Source organism: Heterodontus francisci, chromosome 29 (assembly GCF_036365525.1).
Source record: "Heterodontus francisci isolate sHetFra1 chromosome 29, sHetFra1.hap1, whole genome shotgun sequence".
Taxonomy (NCBI): domain Eukaryota; kingdom Metazoa; phylum Chordata; class Chondrichthyes; order Heterodontiformes; family Heterodontidae; genus Heterodontus; species Heterodontus francisci.
The window spans coordinates 64966712-64988218 of NC_090399.1; the positions used below are offsets into that span (position 1 = coordinate 64966712).

The following is a 21507-nucleotide window of genomic DNA, read 5'->3' on the forward strand; positions in this document are numbered from 1 at the left end:
ATCCAGTTCAACACTAGAGTTATTGTAAATGAGACTGTTCATCCAGTTCAACACTAGAGTTATTGTAAATGTGACTGTTCATCCAGTTCAACACTAGAGTTATTGTAAATGAGACTGCTCATCCAGTTCAACACTAGAGCTATTGTAAATGAGACTGTTCATCCAGTTCAACACTAGAGCTATTGTAAATGAGACTATTCATCCAGTTTAACACCAGAGTTATTGTGAATAAGACTGTTCATGCAGTTCAACACTAGAGTTATTGTAAATGAGACTGTTCATCCAGTTCAACACTAGAGTTATTGTAAATGAGACTGTTCATCCAGTTCAACACTGGAGCTATTGTAAATGAGACTATTCATCCAGTTTAACACCAGAGTTATTGTGAATAAGACTGTTCATGCAGTTCAACACTAGAGTTATTGTAAATGAGACTGTTCATCCAGTTCAACACTAGAGTTATTGTAAATGAGACTGTTCATCCAGCTTAACACTAGAGTTATTGTAAAAGAGACTGTTCATCCAGTTTAACACTAGAGTTATTGTAAATGAGACTGTTCATCCAGTTCAACACTAGAGTTATTGTAAATGAGACTGTTCATTCAGTTCAACACTAGAGCTATTGTAAATGAGACTATTCATCCAGTTTAACACCAGAGTTGTTGTGAATAAGACTGTTCATCCAGTTCAACACTAGAGTTATTGTAAATGAGACTGTTCATCCAGTTCAACACTAGAGTTATTGTAAATGAGACTGTTCATCCAGTTCAACACTAGAGCTATTGTAAATGAGACTGTTCATCCATCTCAACACTAGAGTTATTGTAAATGAGACTGTTCATCCAGCTCAACACTAGAGTAATTGTAAATGAGACTGTTCATCCAGTTCAAAACCAGAGATATCGTAAATGAGACTGTTCATCCAGTTCAACACTAGAGTTATTGTAAATGAGAATGTTCATCCAGTTCAACACTGGAGTTATTGTAAATGAGACTGTTCATCCAGCTCAACACGAGAGTTATTGTAAATGAGACTGTTCATGCAGCTCAACACTAGAGTTATTGTAAATGAGACTGTTCATCCAGCTCAACACTAGAGTTATTGTAAATGAGACTGTTCATCCATCTCAACACGAGAGTTATTGTAAATGAGACTGTTCATCCAGCTCAACACCAGAGTTATTGTAAATGAGATTGTTCATCCATCTCAACACGAGAGTTATTGTAAATGAGACTGTTCATCCAGCTCAACACGAGAGTTATTGGAAATGAGATTGTTCATCCAGCTCAACACTAGAGCTATTGTGAATGAGACTGTTCATCCAGCTCAACACTAGAGCTATTGTAAATGAGACTATTCATCCAGTTTAACACCAGAGTTATTGTGAATAAGACTGTTCATCCAGTTCAACACTAGAGTTATTGTAAATGAGACTGTTCATCCAGTTCAACACTAGAGTTATTGTAAATGAGACTGTTCATCCAGTTCAACACTAGAGCTATTGTAAATGAGACTGTTCATCCATCTCAACACTAGAGTTATTGTAAATGAGACTGTTCATCCAGCTCAACACTAGAGTAATTGTAAATGAGACTGTTCATCGAGTTCAAAACCAGAGATATCGTAAATGAGACTGTTCATCCAGTTCAACACTAGAGTTATTGTAAATGAGAATGTTCATCCAGTTCAACACTGGAGTTATTGTAAATGAGACTGTTCATCCAGCTCAACACGAGAGTTATTGTAAATGAGACTGTTCATGCAGCTCAACACTAGAGTTATTGTAAATGAGACTGTTCATCCATCTCAACACTAGAGTTATTGTAAATGAGACTGTTCATCCAGTTCAACACTAGAGTTATTGTAAATGAGACTGTTCATCCATCTCAACACTAGAGTTATTGTAAATGAGACTGTTCATCCAGCTCAACACAAGAGTTATTGTAAATGAGATTGTTCATCCAGTTTAACACTAGAGTTATTGTAAATGAGACTGTTCATCCATCTCAACACTAGAGTTATTGTAAATGAGACTGTTCATCCAGTTCAACACTGGAGTTATTGTAAATGAGACTGTTCATCCAGCTCAACACAAGAGTTATTGTAAATGAGACTGTTCATCCAGTTCAACACTCGAGTTATTGGAAATGAGACTGTTCATCCAGCTCAACACAAGAGTTATTGTAAATGAGATTGTTCATCCAGCTCAACACTAGAGTTATTGTAAATGAGACTGTTCATCCAGTTCAACACTAGAGTTATTGTAAATGAGACTGTTCATCCATCTCAACACTAGAGTTATTGTAAATGAGATTGTTCATCCAGCTCAACACTAGAGTTATTGTAAATGAGACTGTTCATCCAGCTCAACACGAGAGATATCGTAAATGAGACTGTTCATCCAGTTCAACACGAGAGTTATTGTAAATGAGAATGTTCATCCAGTTCAACACTAGAGTTATTGTAAATGAGACTGTTCATCCAGCTCAACACTAGAGTTATTGGAAATGAGATTGTTCATCCAGCTCAACACGAGAGTTATTGGAAATGAGACTGTTCATCCAGCTCAACACCAGAGTTATTGTAAATGAGATTGTTCATCCATCTCAACACTAGAGTTATTGTAAATGAGACTGTTCATCCAGCTCAACACAAGAGTTATTGTAAATGAGATTGTTCATCCATCTCAACACTAGAGTTATTGTAAATGAGACTGTTCATCCAGCTCAACACTAGAGTTATTGTAAATGAGATTGTTCATCCAGCTCAACACGAGAGTTATTGGAAATGAGACTGTTCATCCAGTTCAACACTAGAGTTATTGGAAATGAGATTGTTCATCCATCTCAACACTAGAGTTATTGTAAATGAGACTGTTCATCCAGCTCAACACTAGAGTTATTGTAAATGAGATTGTTCATCCAGCTCAACACGAGAGTTATTGGAAATGAGACTGTTCATCCAGTTCAACACTAGAGTTATTGTAAATGAGACTGTTCATCCAGCTCAACACTAGAGTTATTGTAAATGAGATTGTTCATCGAGCTCAACACGAGAGTTATTGGAAATGAGACTGTTCATCCAGCTCAACACAAGAGTTATTGTAAATGAGACTGTTCATCCAGCTCAACACTCGAGTTATTGTAAATGAGACTATTCATCCAGTTTAACACCAGAGTTATTGTGAATAAGACTGTTCATCCAGTTCAACACTAGAGTTATTGTAAATGAGACTGTTCATCCAGTTCAACACTAGAGTTATTGTAAATGAGACTGCTCATCCAGTTCAACACGAGAGTTATTGTAAATGAGACTGTTCATCCAGCTCAACACGAGAGTTATTGTGAAAGAGACTGTTCATCCAGTTTAACACCAGAGTTATTGTGAATGAGACTGTTCTTCCAGTTCAACACTAGAGTTATTGTGAATGAGACTGTTCATCCAGTTCAACACTAGAGCTATTGTGAATGAAACTGTTCATCCAGCTCAACACTAGAGCTATTGTAAATGAGACTATTCATCCAGTTTAACACCAGAGTTATTGTGAATAAGACTGTTCATCCAGTTCAACACTAGAGTTATTGTAAATGAGACTGTTCATCCAGTTCAACACTAGAGTTATTGTAAATGAGACTGTTCATCCAGTTCAACACTAGAGCTATTGTAAATGAGACTGTTCATCCATCTCAACACTAGAGTTATTGTAAATGAGACTGTTCATCCAGCTCAACACTAGAGTAATTGTAAATGAGACTGTTCATCCAGTTCAAAACCAGAGTTATTGTAAATGAGAATGTTCATCCAGTTCAACACTGGAGTTATTGTAAATGAGACCGATCATCCAGCTCAACACGAGAGTTATTGTAAATGAGACTGTTCATGCAGCTCAACACTAGAGTTATTGTAAATGAGACTGTTCATCCAGCTCAACACGAGAGTTATTGTAAATGAGACTGTTCATCTCGTTCAACACTAGAGTTATTGTAAATGAGACTGTTCATCCAGCTCAACACCAGAGTTATTGTAAATGAGATTGTTCATCCATCTCAACACGAGAGTTATTGTCAATGAGACTGTTCATCCAGCTCAAAACGAGAGTTATTGGAAATGAGACTGTTCATCCAGTTCAACACTAGAGTTATTGTAAATGAGACTGTTCATCCAGCTCAGCACTAGAGTTATTGTAAATGAGTCTATTCATCCAGTTTAACACCAGAGTTATTGTGAATGAGACTATTCATCCAGTTCAACACTAGAGTTATTGTAAATGAGACTGTTCATCCAGTTCAACACTAGAGTTATTGTAAATGTGACTGTTCATCCAGTTCAACACTAGAGTTCTTGTAAATGAGACTGCTCATCCAGTTCAACACTAGAGCTATTGTGAATGAGACTGTTCATCCAGTTCAACACTAGAGTTATTGTAAATGAGACTGTTCATCCAGTTCAACACTTGAGCTATTGTAAATGAGACTATTCATCCAGTTTAACACCAGAGTTATTGTGAATAAGACTGTTCATGCAGTTCAACACTAGAGTTATTGTAAATGAGACTGTTCATCCAGTTCAACACTAGAGTTATTGTAATTGAGACTGTTCATCCAGCTTAACACTAGAGTTATTGTAAATGAGACTGTTCATCCAGTTCAACACTAGAGTTATTGTAAATGAGACTGTTCATCCAGTTCAACACTAGAGCTATTGTAAATGAGACTATTCATCCAGTTTAACACCAGAGTTATTGTGAATAAGACTGTTCATCCAGTTCAACACTAGAGTTATTGTAAATGAGACTGTTCATCCAGTTCAACACTAGAGTTATTGTAAATGAGACTGTTCATCCAGTTCAACACTAGAGCTATTGTAAATGAGACTGTTCATCCATCTCAACACTTCTTTGGGCCTCCTTATCTCGAGAGACAATGGATACGTGCCTTGAAGTGGTCAGTGGTTTGTGAAGCAGCGCCTGGAGTGGCTATAAAGGCCAATTCTGGAGTGACAGGCTCTTCCACAGGTGCTGCAGAGAAATTTGTTTGTTGGGGCTGTTGCACAGTTGGCTCTCCCCTTGCGCCTCTGTCTTTTTTCCTGCCAACTACTAAGTCTCTTCGACTCGCCACAATTTAGCCCTGTCTTTATGGCTGCCCGCCAGCTCTGGCGAATGCTGGCAACTGACTCCCACGACTTGTGATCAATGTCACACGATTTCATGTCGCGTTTGCAGACGTCTTTATAACGGAGACATGGACGGCCGGTGGGTCTGATACCAGTGGCGAGCTCGCTGTACAATGTGTCTTTGGGGATCCTGCCATCTTCCATGCGGCTCACATGGCCAAGCCATCTCAAGCGCCGCTGACTCAGTAGTGTGTATAAGCTGGGGGTGTTGGCCGCTTCAAGGACTTCTGTGTTGGAGATATAGTCCTGCCACCTGATGCCAAGTATTCTCCGAAGGCAGCGACACTAGAGTTATTGTAAATGAGACTGTTCATCTAGCTCAACACTAGAGTAATTGTAAATGAGACTGTTCATCCAGTTCAAAACCAGAGATATCGTAAATGAGACTGTTCATCCAGTTCAACACGAGAGTTATTGTAAATGAGAATGTTCATCCAGTTCAACACTAGAGTTATTGTAAATGAGAATGTTCATCCAGCTCAACACTCGAGTTATTGTAAATGAGATTGTTCATCCATCTCAACACTAGAGTTATTGTAAATGAGACTGTTCATCCAGCTCAACACTAGAGTTATTGTAAATGAGATTGTTCATCCAGCTCAACACGAGAGTTATTGGAAATGAGACTGTTCATCCAGTTCAACACTAGAGTTATTGTAAATGAGACTGTTCATCCAGCTCAACACTAGAGTTATTGTAAATGAGACTATTCATCCAGTTTAACACCAGAGTTATTGTGAATAAGACTGTTCATCCAGTTCAACACTAGAGTTATTGTAAATGAGACTGTTCATCCAGTTCAACACTAGAGTTATTGTAAATGAGACTGCTCATCCAGTTCAACACTAGAGTTATTGTAAATGAGACTGTTCATCCAGCTCAACACGAGAGTTATTGTGAAAGAGACTGTTCATCCAGTTCAACACTAGAGTTATTGTAAGTGAGACTGTTCATCCAGTTCAACACTAGAGTTATTGTAAATGAGACTGTTCATCCAGTTCAACACTAGAGCTATTGTAAATGAGACTGTTCATCCATCTCAGCACTAGAGTTATTGTAAATGAGACTGTTCATCCAGCTCAACACTAGAGTAATTGTAAATGAGACTGTTCATCCAGTTCAAAACCAGAGATATCGTAAATGAGACTGTTCATCCAGTTCAACACTAGAGTTATTGTAAATGAGAATGTTCATCCAGTTCAACACTGGAGTTATTGTAAATGAGACTGTTCATCCAGCTCAACACGAGAGTTATTGTAAATGACACTGTTCATGCAGCTCAACACTAGAGTTATTGTAAATTAGACTGTTCATCTCGTTCAACACTAGAGTTATTGTAAATGAGACTGTTCATCCAGCTCAACACCAGAGTTATTGTAAATGAGATTGTTCATCCATCTCAACACGAGAGTTATTGTAAATGAGACTGTTCATCCAGCTCAACACGAGAGTTATTGGAAATGAGATTGTTCATCCAGCTCAGCACTAGAGTTATTGTAAATGAGACTGTTCATCCAGTTCAACACTAGAGCTATTGTAAATGAGTCTATTCATCCAGTTTAACACCAGAGTTATTGTGAATGAGACTGTTCATCCAGTTCAACACTAGAGTTATTGTAAATGAGACTGTTCATCCAGTTCAACACTAGAGTTATTGTAAATGTGACTGTTCATCCAGTTCAACACTAGAGTTATTGTAAATGAGACTGCTCATCCAGTTCAACACTAGAGCTATTGTAAATGAGACTGTTCATCCAGTTCAACACTAGAGCTATTGTAAATGAGACTATTCATCCAGTTTAACACCAGAGTTATTGTGAATAAGACTGTTCATGCAGTTCAACACTAGAGTTATTGTAAATGAGACTGTTCATCCAGTTCAACACTAGAGTTATTGTAAATGAGACTGTTCATCCAGTTCAACACTAGAGCTATTGTAAATGAGACTATTCATCCAGTTTAACACCAGAGTTATTGTGAATAAGACTGTTCATGCAGTTCAACACTAGAGTTATTGTAAATGAGACTGTTCATCCAGTTCAACACTAGAGTTATTGTAAATGAGACTGTTCATCCAGCTTAACACTAGAGTTATTGTAAAAGAGACTGTTCATCCAGTTTAACACTAGAGTTATTGTAAATGAGACTGTTCATCCAGTTCAACACTAGAGTTATTGTAAATGAGACTGTTCATCCAGTTCAACACTAGAGCTATTGTAAATGAGACTGTTCATCCATCTCAACACTAGAGTTATTGTAAATGAGACTGTTCATCCAGCTCAACACTAGAGTAATTGTAAATGAGACTGTTCATCCAGTTCAAAACCAGAGATATCGTAAATGAGACTGTTCATCCAGTTCAACACTAGAGTTATTGTAAATGAGAATGTTCATCCAGTTCAACACTGGAGTTATTGTAAATGAGACTGTTCATCCAGCTCAACACGAGAGTTATTGTAAATGAGACTGTTCATGCAGCTCAACACTAGAGTTATTGTAAATGAGACTGTTCATCCAGCTCAACACTAGAGTTATTGTAAATGAGACTGTTCATCCATCTCAACACGAGAGTTATTGTAAATGAGACTGTTCATCCAGCTCAACACCAGAGTTATTGTAAATGAGATTGTTCATCCATCTCAACACGAGAGTTATTGTAAATGAGACTGTTCATCCAGCTCAACACGAGAGTTATTGGAAATGAGATTGTTCATCCAGCTCAACACTAGAGCTATTGTGAATGAGACTGTTCATCCAGCTCAACACTAGAGCTATTGTAAATGAGACTATTCATCCAGTTTAACACCAGAGTTATTGTGAATAAGACTGTTCATCCAGTTCAACACTAGAGTTATTGTAAATGAGACTGTTCATCCAGTTCAACACTAGAGTTATTGTAAATGAGACTGTTCATCCAGTTCAACACTAGAGCTATTGTAAATGAGACTGTTCATCCATCTCAACACTAGAGTTATTGTAAATGAGACTGTTCATCCAGCTCAACACTAGAGTAATTGTAAATGAGACTGTTCATCCAGTTCAAAACCAGAGATATCGTAAATGAGACTGTTCATCCAGTTCAACACTAGAGTTATTGTAAATGAGAATGTTCATCCAGTTCAACACTGGAGTTATTGTAAATGAGACTGTTCATCCAGCTCAACACGAGAGTTATTGTAAATGAGACTGTTCATGCAGCTCAACACTAGAGTTATTGTAAATGAGACTGTTCATCCAGCTCAACACTAGAGTTATTGTAAATGAGACTGTTCATCCATCTCAACACGAGAGTTATTGTAAATGAGACTGTTCATCCAGCTCAACACCACAGTTATTGTAAATGAGATTGTTCATCCATCTCAACACGAGAGTTATTGTAAATGAGACTGTTCATCCAGCTCAACACGAGAGTTATTGGAAATGAGATTGTTCATCCAGCTCAGCACTAGAGTTATTCTAAATGAGACTGTTCATCCAGTTCAACACTAGAGCTATTGTAAATGAGTCTATTCATCCAGTTTAACACCAGAGTTATTGTGAATGAGACTGTTCATCCAGTTCAACACTAGAGTTATTGTAAATGTGACTGTTCATCCAGTTCAACACTAGAGTTCTTGTAAATGAGACTGCTCATCCAGTTCAACACTAGAGCTATTGTGAATGAGACTGTTCATCCAGTTCAACACTAGAGTTATTGTAAATGAGACTGTTCATCCAGTTCAACACTAGAGCTATTGTAAATGAGACTATTCATCCAGTTTAACACCAGAGTTATTGTGAATAAGACTGTTCATGCAGTTCAACACTAGAGTTATTGTAAATGAGACTGTTCATCCAGTTCAATACTAGAGTTATTGTAAATGAGACTGTTCATCCAGCTTAACACTAGAGTTATTGTAAATGAGACTGTTCATCCAGTTCAACACTAGAGTTATTGTAAATGAGACTGTTCATCCAGTTCAACACTAGAGCTATTGTAAATGAGACTGTTCATCCAGTTCAACACTAGAGTTATTGTAAATGAGACTGTTCATCCAGTTCAACACTAGAGCTATTGTAAATGAGACTGTTCATCCATCTCAACACTTCTTTGGGCCTCCTTATCTCGAGAGACAATGGATACGTGCCTGGAGATGGTCAGTGGTTTGTGAAGCAGCGCCTGGAGTGGCTATAAAGGCCAATTCTGGAGTGACAGGCTCTTCCACAGGTGCTGCAGAGAAATTTGTTTGTTGGGGCTGTTGCACAGTTGGCTCTCCCCTTGCGCCTCTGTCTTTTTTCCTGCCAACTACTAAGTCTCTTCGACTCGCCACAATTTAGCCCTGTCTTTATGGCTGCCCGCCAGCTCTGGCGAATGCTGGCAACTGACTCCCACGACTTGTGATCAATGTCACACGATTTCATGTCGCATTTGCAGACGTCTTTATAACGGAGACATGGACGGCTGGTGGGTCTGATACCAGTGGCGAGCTCGCTGTACAATGTGTCTTTGGGGATCCTGCCATCTTCCATGCGGCTCACATGGCCAAGCCATCTCAAGCGCCGCTGACTCAGTAGTGTGTATAAGCTGGGGGTGTTGGCCGCTTCAAGGACTTCTGTGTTGGAGATATAGTCCTGCCACCTGATGCCAAGTATTCTCCGAAGGCAGCGACACTAGAGTTATTGTAAATGAGACTGTTCATCTAGCTCAACACTAGAGTAATTGTAAATGAGACTGTTCATCCAGTTCAAAACCAGAGATATCGTAAATGAGACTGTTCATCCAGTTCAACACGAGAGTTATTGTAAATGAGAATGTTCATCCAGTTCAACACTAGAGTTATTGTAAATGAGAATGTTCATCCAGCTCAACACTCGAGTTATTGTAAATGAGATTGTTCATCCATCTCAACACTAGAGTTATTGTAAATGAGACTGTTCATCCAGCTCAACACTAGAGTTATTGTAAATGAGATTGTTCATCCAGCTCAACACGAGAGTTATTGGAAATGAGACTGTTCATCCAGTTCAACACTAGAGTTATTGTAAATGAGACTGTTCATCCAGCTCAACACTAGAGTTATTGTAAATGAGACTATTCATCCAGTTTAACACCAGAGTTATTGTGAATAAGACTGTTCATCCAGTTCAACACTAGAGTTATTGTAAATGAGACTGTTCATCCAGTTCAACACTAGAGTTATTGTAAATGAGACTGCTCATCCAGTTCAACACTAGAGTTATTGTAAATGAGACTGTTCATCCAGCTCAACACGAGAGTTATTGTGAAAGAGACTGTTCATCCAGTTCAACACTAGAGTTATTGTAAGTGAGACTGTTCATCCAGTTCAACACTAGAGTTATTGTAAATGAGACTGTTCATCCAGTTCAACACTAGAGCTATTGTAAATGAGACTGTTCATCCATCTCAGCACTAGAGTTATTGTAAATGAGACTGTTCATCCAGCTCAACACTAGAGTAATTGTAAATGAGACTGTTCATCCAGTTCAAAACCAGAGATATCGTAAATGAGACTGTTCATCCAGTTCAACACTAGAGTTATTGTAAATGAGAATGTTCATCTAGTTCAACACTGGAGTTATTGTAAATGAGACTGTTCATCCAGCTCAACACGAGAGTTATTGTAAATGACACTGTTCATGCAGCTCAACACTAGAGTTATTGTAAATGAGACTGTTCATCCAGCTCAACACTAGAGTTATTGTAAATTAGACTGTTCATCTCGTTCAACACTAGAGTTATTGTAAATGAGACTGTTCATCCAGCTCAACACCAGAGTTATTGTAAATGAGATTGTTCATCCATCTCAACACGAGAGTTATTGTAAATGAGACTGTTCATCCAGCTCAACACGAGAGTTATTGGAAATGAGATTGTTCATCCAGCTCAGCACTAGAGTTATTGTAAATGAGACTGTTCATCCAGTTCAACACTAGAGCTATTGTAAATGAGTCTATTCATCCAGTTTAACACCAGAGTTATTGTGAATGAGACTGTTCATCCACTTCAACACTAGAGTTATTGTAAATGAGACTGTTCATCCAGTTCAACACTAGAGTTATTGTAAATGTGACTGTTCATCCAGTTCAACACTAGAGTTATTGTAAATGAGACTGCTCATCCAGTTCAACACTAGAGCTATTGTAAATGAGACTGTTCATCCAGTTCAACACTAGAGCTATTGTAAATGAGACTATTCATCCAGTTTAACACCAGAGTTATTGTGAATAAGACTGTTCATGCAGTTCAACACTAGAGTTATTGTAAATGAGACTGTTCATCCAGTTCAACACTAGAGTTATTGTAAATGAGACTGTTCATCCAGTTCAACACTAGAGCTATTGTAAATGAGACTATTCATCCAGTTTAACACCAGAGTTATTGTGAATAAGACTGTTCATGCAGTTAAACACTAGAGTTATTGTAAATGAGACTGTTCATCCAGTTCAACACTAGAGTTATTGTAAATGAGACTGTTCATCCAGCTTAACACTAGAGTTATTGTAAAAGAGACTGTTCATCCAGTTTAACACTAGAGTCATTGTAAATGAGACTGTTCATCCAGTTCAACACTAGAGTTATTGTAAATGAGACTGTTAATCCAGTTCAACACTAGAGCTATTGTAAATGAGACTATTCATCCAGTTTAACACCAGAGTTATTGTGAATAAGACTGTTCATCCAGTTCAACACTAGAGTTATTGTAAATGAGACTGTTCATCCAGCTCAACACTAGAGTTATTGTAATAGAGACTGTTCATCCAGTTTAACACCAGAGTTATTGTGAATGAGACTGTTCATCCAGTTCAACACTAGAGTTATTGTAAATGAGACTGTTCATCCAGTTCAACACTAGAGCTATTGTGAATGAGACTGTTCATCCATCTCAACACTAGAGTTATTGTAAATGAGACTGTTCATCCTGTTCAGCACAAGAGTTATTGTAAATGAGACTGTTCATCCAGTTCAGCACTGGAGTTATTGTAAATGAGACTGTTCATCCAGTTGAACACTGGAGTTATTGTAAATGAGACTGTTCATCCAGCTCAACACTGGAGTTATTGTAAATGAGACTGTTCATCCAGTTCAACACTGGAGTTATTGTAAATGAAACTGTTCATCCAGTTCAACACTAGAGCTATTATAAATGAAACTGTTCATCCAGTTCAACATTGGAGTTTTTGTAAATGAGACTGTTCATCCAGTTCAACACTGGAGTTATTGTAAATGAGACTGTTCATCCAGTTCAACACTAGAGTTATTGTAAATGAGACTGTTCATCCAGTTCAACATGAGAGCTATTGTAAGTGAGACTTTTCATCCAGTTCAACCCTGGGGTTATTGTAAATCCAAATGTTCATCTAATTTTTCACCAAGATTATTATAAATGATGTCGTCATCCAACTCAACACAAGGTGATTATAAGTTAGACTTTTTGTTTTCCAGCTGAATACCAGTGATACAGTAAATGACACTGTTCATACATCTCAACACCAGGTTTACTGTAATTTAGGCTGTTCATCCAGTTTCGCACCAGGGATCATCGCAAAAGAATTTGCAATTTTTTGAAGAAATTTCAAGAAAATATAAAATTATTTTGTTTTGCATACCCTTTCATGAATACATTATATTGCACACAAATCCTTGGAGTAAATATGGTTCATTAATTCAGTTTGTTCAGTGGAATGTAATTAATGTCCTTTGTCACATTCCCTAGATGACTGTCTCCATGGAGAGTCCTCTGTAGTATTAATAAGGGTTCCTCTGAATGTATCTCGACATTACACGGTCAGGGTCCCATACCTGGCAGAACAGACTTTGGTGTTTCACACAAGAAATGGGATACCCTGTAATTTACCAGTTGGACCTCATTTACTATCCTCTTCTTGCAGCTGTCGGTATTCCAGGTAAGACAGTGAAATGAGACAGTAAAAGTTAAATATCAATTTGTACCTGTCAATGTTATGCGTTCATCCAGCTCACCCTGTTCTGTCATATAAGCTAAGTGTGCAGTAATTCTCTTCTTTTCTTAATGTGGTTTTTAATTGTAAAAATAACAATTCTTCAATTTTCACCACAACATTGAAACAACAATCCCATTTATTGTTTGTAGTACAAAATCCTCCAAAAAGGTTGCACTGGTATCAGATCAGAAATAAGTTAGTAGTTTAATGTCCCAAATTTGTTAAGTGGGTTACACGTGTAACGTGGTTATTTGAATAATGATCAATTTTTAACATTGTTTTATGCATAAATATGTTCTTTTTTTACTGTGGAAGTCTCACTTGTTGCTTAGATTTTGACATCATGTGATAGTGTTAAACAGGACACATTGAATCCGTATCTAGCTATCCATTTCTCCTGACTCACAATATTGCAGAAAATCAAAATCTCACTGTTGTAGCAGGATGTGAGAATTCGCACTCCAAGTTGTAAAGATCATAGCCCAGCAGGACAAGACAGCCCTCTACAAGTTGTACAGACCGTAGCCCAACAGGACAAGAGAGCAATGTACAGGTTGAACAGACCATAGCCCAACAGGACAAGAGAGCCCTCTGCAAGTTGTACAGACCATAGCGCAACGGGGCAGAGCAGATTTTTTTTGCATTTTGGAGAAACTTGTTCCTTATAAAAGAGTAACTGTGTGTTTCACACACATGAATTCTCCAGAAATACTGCAGTATATATATTTTTTACCTCAGCACCTTTACCTCCCATTTGACATCAGCATCTTTATTCACATTTTCACTCATCCTGTCGTTTCATTTTTTACATTTGAACATAGAACATGGAACATAGAACAGTACAGCACAGTACAGGCCCTTCGGCCCACGATGTTGTGCCGAACCTTTAACCTACTCTAAGATCAAACAACCGACATACCCTTCATTCTACTATCATCCATGTACCTATCCAAGAGTCACTTAAATGTCCCTAATGTATCTGCTTCTACTACGACCGCTGGCAGTGCATTCCACGCACCCATCACTCTCTGTGTAAAGAACCTACCTCTGACATCTCCCCGAAACCTTCCTCCAATCACCTTAAAATTATGCCCCCTGGTGATAGCCCTTTCCGCCCTGGGAAAAAGTCTCTGGCTATCCATTCTATCTATGCGTCTCATCATCCTGTACCCCTCTATCAAGTCACCTCTCATCCTTCTTCGTTCCAATGAGAAAAGCCTTAGCACCCTCAACCTTTCTTCGTAAGACATGCCCTCCAGCCCAGGCAGCATCCTGGTAAATCTCCTCTGCACCCTCTCTAAAGCTTCCACATCCTTCCTATAATGAGGCGACCGGAACTGAACACAATATTCCAAGTCTGGTCGAACCAGGGCCTTATAGAGCTGCAGCATAACCTCGCAGGTCTTAAACTCAACCCCCCTGTTAATGAAAGCCAACACACCATACGCCTTCTTAACAACCCTATCAACTTGGGTGGCAACTTTGAGCAATCTATGGACTTGGACCCCAAGATCTCTCTGTTCCTCCACACTACCAAGAATCCTGTCTTTAAGCCTGTATTCTGCATTCAAATCCGACCTTCCAAAATGAATTACTTCACACTTTTCCAGGTTGAACTCCATCTGCCACTTCTCAGCCCAGCTCTGCAGCCTGTCAATGTCCCGTTGCAACCTACAACAGCCTTCCACACTATCCACAACTCCAGCAACCTTCGTGTCATCGGCAAACTTGCTAACCCAGCCTTCCACTTCCTCATCCAAGTCATTTATAAAAATCACAAAGAGCAGAGGTCCCAGAACAGATCCCTGCGGAACACCACTGGTCACCGAGCTCCAGGCTGAATACTTTCCATCTACTACCACCCTCTGTCTTCTATGGGCCAGCCAATTCTGTATCCAGACAGCCAACTTTCCCTGCATCCCATGCCTCCTTACTTTCAGAATGAGCCTACCATGGGGAACCTTATAAAGCGCCTTGCTAAAATCCATATACACCACATCCACTGCTCTTCCTTCATCAATGTGTTTTGTCACATCTTCAAAGAATTCAATAAGGCTTGTGAGGCATGACCTGCCCCTCACAAAGCCATGCTGACTATCTCTAATCAAACTATGCTTTTCCAAATAATCATAAATCCTGTCTCTCAGAATCCTCTCCAATAATTTGCCCACTACCGACGTAAGACTGACTGGTCTATAATTCCCAGGGTTATCCCTATTCCCTTTCTTGAACAAGGGAATAACATTTGCCACCCTCCAATCATCTGGTACTACTCCAGTGGACAGTGAAGACGCAAAGATCATCGCCAAAGGCGCAGCAATCTCTTCCCTCGCTTCCCTTAATATCCTTGGGTATATCCCGTCTGGCCCCGGGGACTTATCTGTCCCCATGTCTTTCAAAATTTCCAGCACATCCTCCCTCTTAACATCAACCTGTTCGAGCATATCAGCCTGTTTCACGCTGTCCTCACAAATGACCAGGTCCCTCTCACTAGTGAATACTGAAGCAAAGTATTCATTTAGGACCTCCCCTACCTCCTCCGACTCCAGGCACAAGTTCCCTCCACTATCCCTGATAGGCCCTACCCTCACTCTGGCCATCCACTTGTTCCTCACATAAGTGTAGAACGCCTTGGGATTTTCCTTAATCCTACCCACCAAGACTTTTTCATGTCCCCTTCTAGCTCTCCTAAGTCCATTCTTCAGTTCCTTCCTGGCTACCTTGTAACCCTCTAGAGCCCTGTCTGATCCTTGCTTCCTCAACCTTAAGTAAGCTTCCTTCTTCCTCTTGAGTAGCTGTTCCACATCTCTTGTCATCCAAGGTTCCTTCACCCTACCATCCCTTCCTTGCCTCATCGGGACAAACCTATCCAGCAGTCGCAGCAAGTGCTCCCTAAACAACCTCCACATTTCTGTCGTGCATTTCCCTGAGAACATCTGTTCCCAATTTATGCTCCCCAGTTCCTGCGTAATAGCATTGTAATTTCTCTTCCGCCAATTAAATATTTTCCCATCCCGTCTGCTCCTGTCCCTCTCCATGACTATAGTAAAGGTCAGGGAGTTGTGATCACTATCACCGAAATGCTCTCCCACCGAGAGATCTGCCACCTGGCCTGGTTCGTTGCCAAGCACCAAATCCAACATAGTCTCCCCTCTCGTCGGCCTATCCACATATTGAGTCAGGAAACCTTCCTGGACACACCTGACAAAAACTGCTCCAACCAAACTATTTGCACTAAGGAAGTTCCAATCAATATTTGGGAAGTTGAAGTCACCCATGACAACAACCCTGTTACTTCTGCACCTTTCCAAAATCTGCCTCCCAATCTGTTCCTCCGTGTCTCTGTGCTATTGGGGGGTCTATAGAAAACTCCCAATAAAGTGACTGCTCCTTTCCTGTTTCTGACTTCCACCCATTATGACTCAGTAGACAAACCCTCCTCGACGACCTCCCTTTCTGCAGCTGTGATACTATCCCTGATTAGCAATGCCACTCCCCCACCTCTTTTACCTCCCTCCCTATTCCTTTTGAAACATCTAAACCCCGGAACATCCAACATCCATTCCTGCCCCTGTGATATCCAAGTCTCCGTAATGGCCACAACATCGGGGCCACTGCTGTTTGTCATTTTTATAAACGACCTGGATGAGGGTGTAGAAGGGTGGGTTAGTAAATTTGCGGATGACACGAAGGTCGGTGGAGTTGTGGATAGTGTCGAAGGGTGTTGTAGGGTACAGAGGGACATAGATAGGCTGCAGAGCTGGGCTGAGAGATGGCAAATGGAGTTTCATGCGGAGAAGTGTGAGGTGATTCACTTTGGAAGGAGTAACAGCAATGCAGAGTACTGGGCTAATGGGAAGATTCTTGGTTGTGTAGATGAGCAGAGAGATCTTGGTATCCAGGTACATAAATCCCTGAAAGTTGCTACCCAGGTTAATAGGGCTGTTAAGAAGGCATATGGTGTGTTAGCCTTTATTAGTAGGGGGATCGAGTTTCGGAGCCACGAGGTCATGATGCAGCTGTACAAAACTCTGGTGAGGCCGCACCTTGAGTATTGCGTGCAGTTCTGGTCACCGCATTATAGGAAGGATGTGGAAGCTTTGGAAAGGGTGCAGAGGAGATTTACTAGGATGTTGCCTGGTATGGAAGGAAGGTCTTACGAGGAAAGGCTGAGGGACTTGGGGTTGTTTTCGTTAGAGAGAAGGAGGAGGAGAGGTGACTTAATAGAGACATACAAGATAATCAGAGGGTTAGATAGGGTGGATAGTGAAAGTCTTTTTCCTCGGATGAGGATGGCAAACACGAGGGGACATAGCTTTAAGTTGAGGGGTGAAAGATATAGGACAGATGTCAGAGGTAGTTTCTTTACGCAGAGAGAAGTAGGGGCGTGGAACGCCCTGCCTGTAACAGTAGTAGACTCACCAACTTTAAGGGCATTTAAGTGGTCATTGGATAGACATATGGATGTAAATGGAATAGTGTAGGTCAGATGATCGGCGCAACATCGAGGGCCGAAGGGCCTGTACTGCGCTGTAATATTCTAATTCTAAAAAAAATCGTAGCTCCAAGTACAGATCCATGCTCTAAGTTCATCACCCTTATTCCTGACACTTCTTGCGTTAAAATAGAGACACTTCAACCCATCATACTGGCTGCAACTTTGCCCTGTCAACTGTCTAACCTTCCTCACAGACTCTCTGCACTCTGTATCTGCCTGTTCAACAGCTACCCCATCCACTGTTCTGTAGCTCCAGTTCCCATCCCCCTGCCAAACTAGTTTAAACCCTCCCAAAGAGCTCTAGCAAACCTCCCGCCCAGGATATTGGTGCCCCTCCAGTTCAGATGCAACCCGTCCTTCTTGTACAGGTCCCACCTTCCCCAGAAGGTATCCCAATGATCCACATAACTGAAGCCCTCCCTCCTACACCAGCTCTGTAGCCACGTGTTCAGCTGCACTCGCTCTCTGTTTCTCGCCTCACTAGCACGTGGCACTGGTATCAATCCTGAGATTAATAATCTGCTCGTCCTGCCTTTTGGCTTCCAACCTAACTCCCTATATTCGCTCTTCAGGTCCTCATCCCTTTTCCTCGCTATGTCATTGGTACCGATATGTACCACAACTTCTGGCTGCTCCCCCTCCCCCTTAAGAATCCGGTAGACTCGATCCGAGACATCCCTGACCCTGGCACCCGGGAGGCAACATACCATCCGGGAGTCTCGTTCGCGACCACAGAATCCCCTGTCTGTTCCTCTAACCATTGAATCTCCTATCACTATCGCTCTCCTATTCTCCCCCCTTCCCTTCTGAGCCGCAGAGCCAGGCTTAGTGCCAGAGACCTGGCCACTGTGGCTTTCCCCTGGTAGGTCGTCCCCCCCAACCGTATCCAAAACGGTATACTTATTATTGAGGGGAAGGGCCACAGGGGTTCCCTGCACTGCGCGTCTATTCCCTTTCCCTCCCCTGACGGTCACCCAGCTACCTTTATCCTGTGAATTAGGTGTCAGTACTTCCCTATAACTGCTCTCTATCACCCCCTCAGCCTCCCGCATGATCCGAAGTTCATCCAGCTCCAGCTCCAGTTCCCTAACGCAGTCTGTGAGGAGCTGGAGTTGGGTGCACTTCTCACTGGTGAAGTCAGCAGGGACACAAGTGGTGACCCTTACCTCCCACATCCTGCAAGAGGAGCATGCAACTGCCCCAGCTTCCATCCCCTCTGCTCTAAATTGACAACAGAGAATAAAAACAAATAAAGGAAAACCTTACCTTACCAAACCCTCCACACAAGAGTCCTTTTTTTTTGGTTAGAGGAGGAGGATGGGTGGGAGATACTACACGTGTAGTGTTTCGGGTTTAGCCACTGCCCGAATATATAAGTTCACTTACCCAGCAGTCCTTGTGTCCACGTCCGCCGAATCACGAGGTAAGTACTTTATAGTGAAACTTACCTTCCCGGCTGCCCCCTGGCTCGCACTATCACCGCTACCGCTGATCAAAAGGAAGTTGCCGAATCACGAGGTAAGTACTTTATAGTGAAACTTACCTTCCCGGCTGCCCCTTGGCTCGCACTATCACCGCTACCGCTGATCAAAAAATAGATTTCCCTGCCCACCGGTGAACAGTTCAGCTTTGTATTAAAATTTCTATTTTGTTCAGAACTAGAAAACTGATATGTCAATACTTTCTTAATCAACTTTAGATAATTCTTCGAATACAAGGTTTTGGGAAAGTTTTGAGGTAATTTTTATGTTTCCTGTTTCTTACAGTGAACTTGGTGGCAATTGTGATCCTGTCCCGAGGGAAGTGCGGTCTCTCCAAATGCATCACTCACTACCTGGTGGCCATGGCAGCGGCCGATCTGACAGTGGTTATCGTCCATGTGATATTACAACGGATTAACATCATGTACTTGCCAATTAATTTCCTATCTCTGACTCCTGTGTGCAAGGTAAACCTGGTTGCATACATTGTAGCTGTAGACTGTTCTGTCTGGTTTACTGTCACCTTTACTTTTGATCGCTTCGTAGCTATTTGCTGTCAGAAGCTCCAGTCAAAATATTGCACCAGGAAAACAGCAAGAGTGGTTATCACTACTGTTTTTGTGGTGAGCTGTCTGAGGACCATCCCCTTTTACTACATGAATGAAGCTGCCTTTATAATTGATGACGTGCCATGGTTCTGTGCTGCCACAGCTGATTATTTCACTTCCCCCTTGTGGAAGGCATATGAGTGGATCGACAGCATCATAACCCCTCTATTACCAATCCTTCTAATTCTGTTGTTCAATGCACTAACTGTCAGAAACATTATACTGGCAAATAGAGTGCGCAGAGAACTCCGGAACAACAGTGAGAATCAGAATGATCCAGAGGTGATGAATCGGAGGAAATCCATGATTTTACTTTTTGCTATTTCTTCCAATTTCATCCTTTTGTGGATGTTGTATGTTGTGCATTCATTAATCTGGCCAGTGGCAAATTTCTTTTACACAGACAAATATTACAGTAACCCAATATATATTGCCCAACAAGTTGGGTTTATGCTGCAGCTTCTCAGTTCCTGCACAAACACTTGTATCTATGGACTGACACAGAGGAAATTCAGAGAGGAGCTGAAGAATGGGGTGATTTTTGTTTTTACACTGAACAGGAAATTATGTTAAAAACAAATAACTAGCATTGACCTGGAACCGGGCAAATAACTTTTTCGGCCATCTGTGGGCAGGTGAAGAGCAAATAGAAGATTGGTTATCTTCAATGAGATTTTATATAAGTATCATAGAATATTAAAAATGGATTCTAAGGTGGGCAAATGAAAGGTAAAGAATGTAAAAATGGATAACGTGGTTTTTCATGAAATATTCCATCATTAATTTGGCCACTAAGTTTGTGGTTTTAGAGCAACAATACACCATCTAATTTATTCCACATAAAGGAGAGATATTGCTAAATAAAAATGTTCTGACATGCACTATAATGCACTGTTGAATGAACACATGTAAACATTTTGTTTCCAGAACAAACTCACATAGTTTATAAAAGGGAAAATTGCAGGAAAAAAGATGCCTCAAAAAAGATGCCTAAAGGTTATCAAATGTTAGGAAAACATCTGTTCATTGACAGTACCTTGACTCTCTCTCTTTCCCTAACAGAATTTCATGGTATTGCCCCATATTTGTTAGCTAACTCCAAGGGACAGATACTTGAGCATTATTGCTACACAACTGGGTCTTGCTGGAGCACATGAAGCAGGCCTCACTTTCTCTAAGCACCTAATTCTCCAGGGTCACCCTGAAATGCAAAGATAACCCCTGTGTCTTTTTCATTGCCATTAGCCTTTTTATAGCCTGATCCCCTGCCTCCTCCTGTCTCACCTCCAATGACAGGCGCATGAATGTCTTTACCACTTAGTTAAGAACATCCATTCACCTGCTTCTGTTGAAGTTCATGTTTGCATCCCATCAAACCAAACCTATCCAAGGCTCCCCATGTGCTGGCACTGAATCAATTGCTTTTGCTGGTTTTCCCTGTCTCTATTCAAACTTGTCGTGTCCACAAAACCCACCGCCTGCTGTCTTGAGCTAGTTCCACTTTAATAACAACTCAATTTGCTCCAATATTAGTTGATATTTAACACCTGACCCTCTTCTCAGCTTCTGCACTCCCCCTTTCAAAACCAATATTGAAAGCCTTTCCTCAAATGTCAATCCTCAACTCCTCTGTTCTTCCAAACTGTAACCCCATGGCGAACCTCCATTTCCTCTTCAAATTCCTTCAACATGTTACTTCCTTCCATATCCAAGCTCATATTTCTGAAAATTCCACACTTGATTCTCTTCAATCACACTCTCTGTGGGTGATGTACAATCCCTCTC

General features: G+C 40.7%; 1 protein-coding gene across 1 annotated transcript; it reads left to right on the forward strand.

Moving 5' to 3' along the window:
- The first annotated feature begins 13008 nt into the window (after window positions 1-13008).
- LOC137345892 (probable G-protein coupled receptor 139) lies at window positions 13009-20295 on the forward strand. The gene is made up of 2 exons (XM_068009137.1): window positions 13009-13078; window positions 19400-20295. Exons 1-2 carry the CDS (start codon window positions 13009-13011, stop codon window positions 20293-20295), a joined length of 966 nt encoding a protein of 321 aa, XP_067865238.1.
- The last annotated feature ends 1212 nt before the right edge of the window (window positions 20296-21507 follow it).

Bases quoted from the DNA above. Each gene is read 5' to 3' on its own strand.
- LOC137345892 (XM_068009137.1), top strand. From the start codon at position 13,009: ATGGGATACCCTGTAATTTACCAGTTGGACCTCATTTACTATCCTCTT. The intron at 13,079-19,399 runs GTAAGACAGTGA...TGTTTCTTACAG, and splicing joins TGCAGCTGTCGGTATTCCAG to TGAACTTGGTGGCAATTGTG.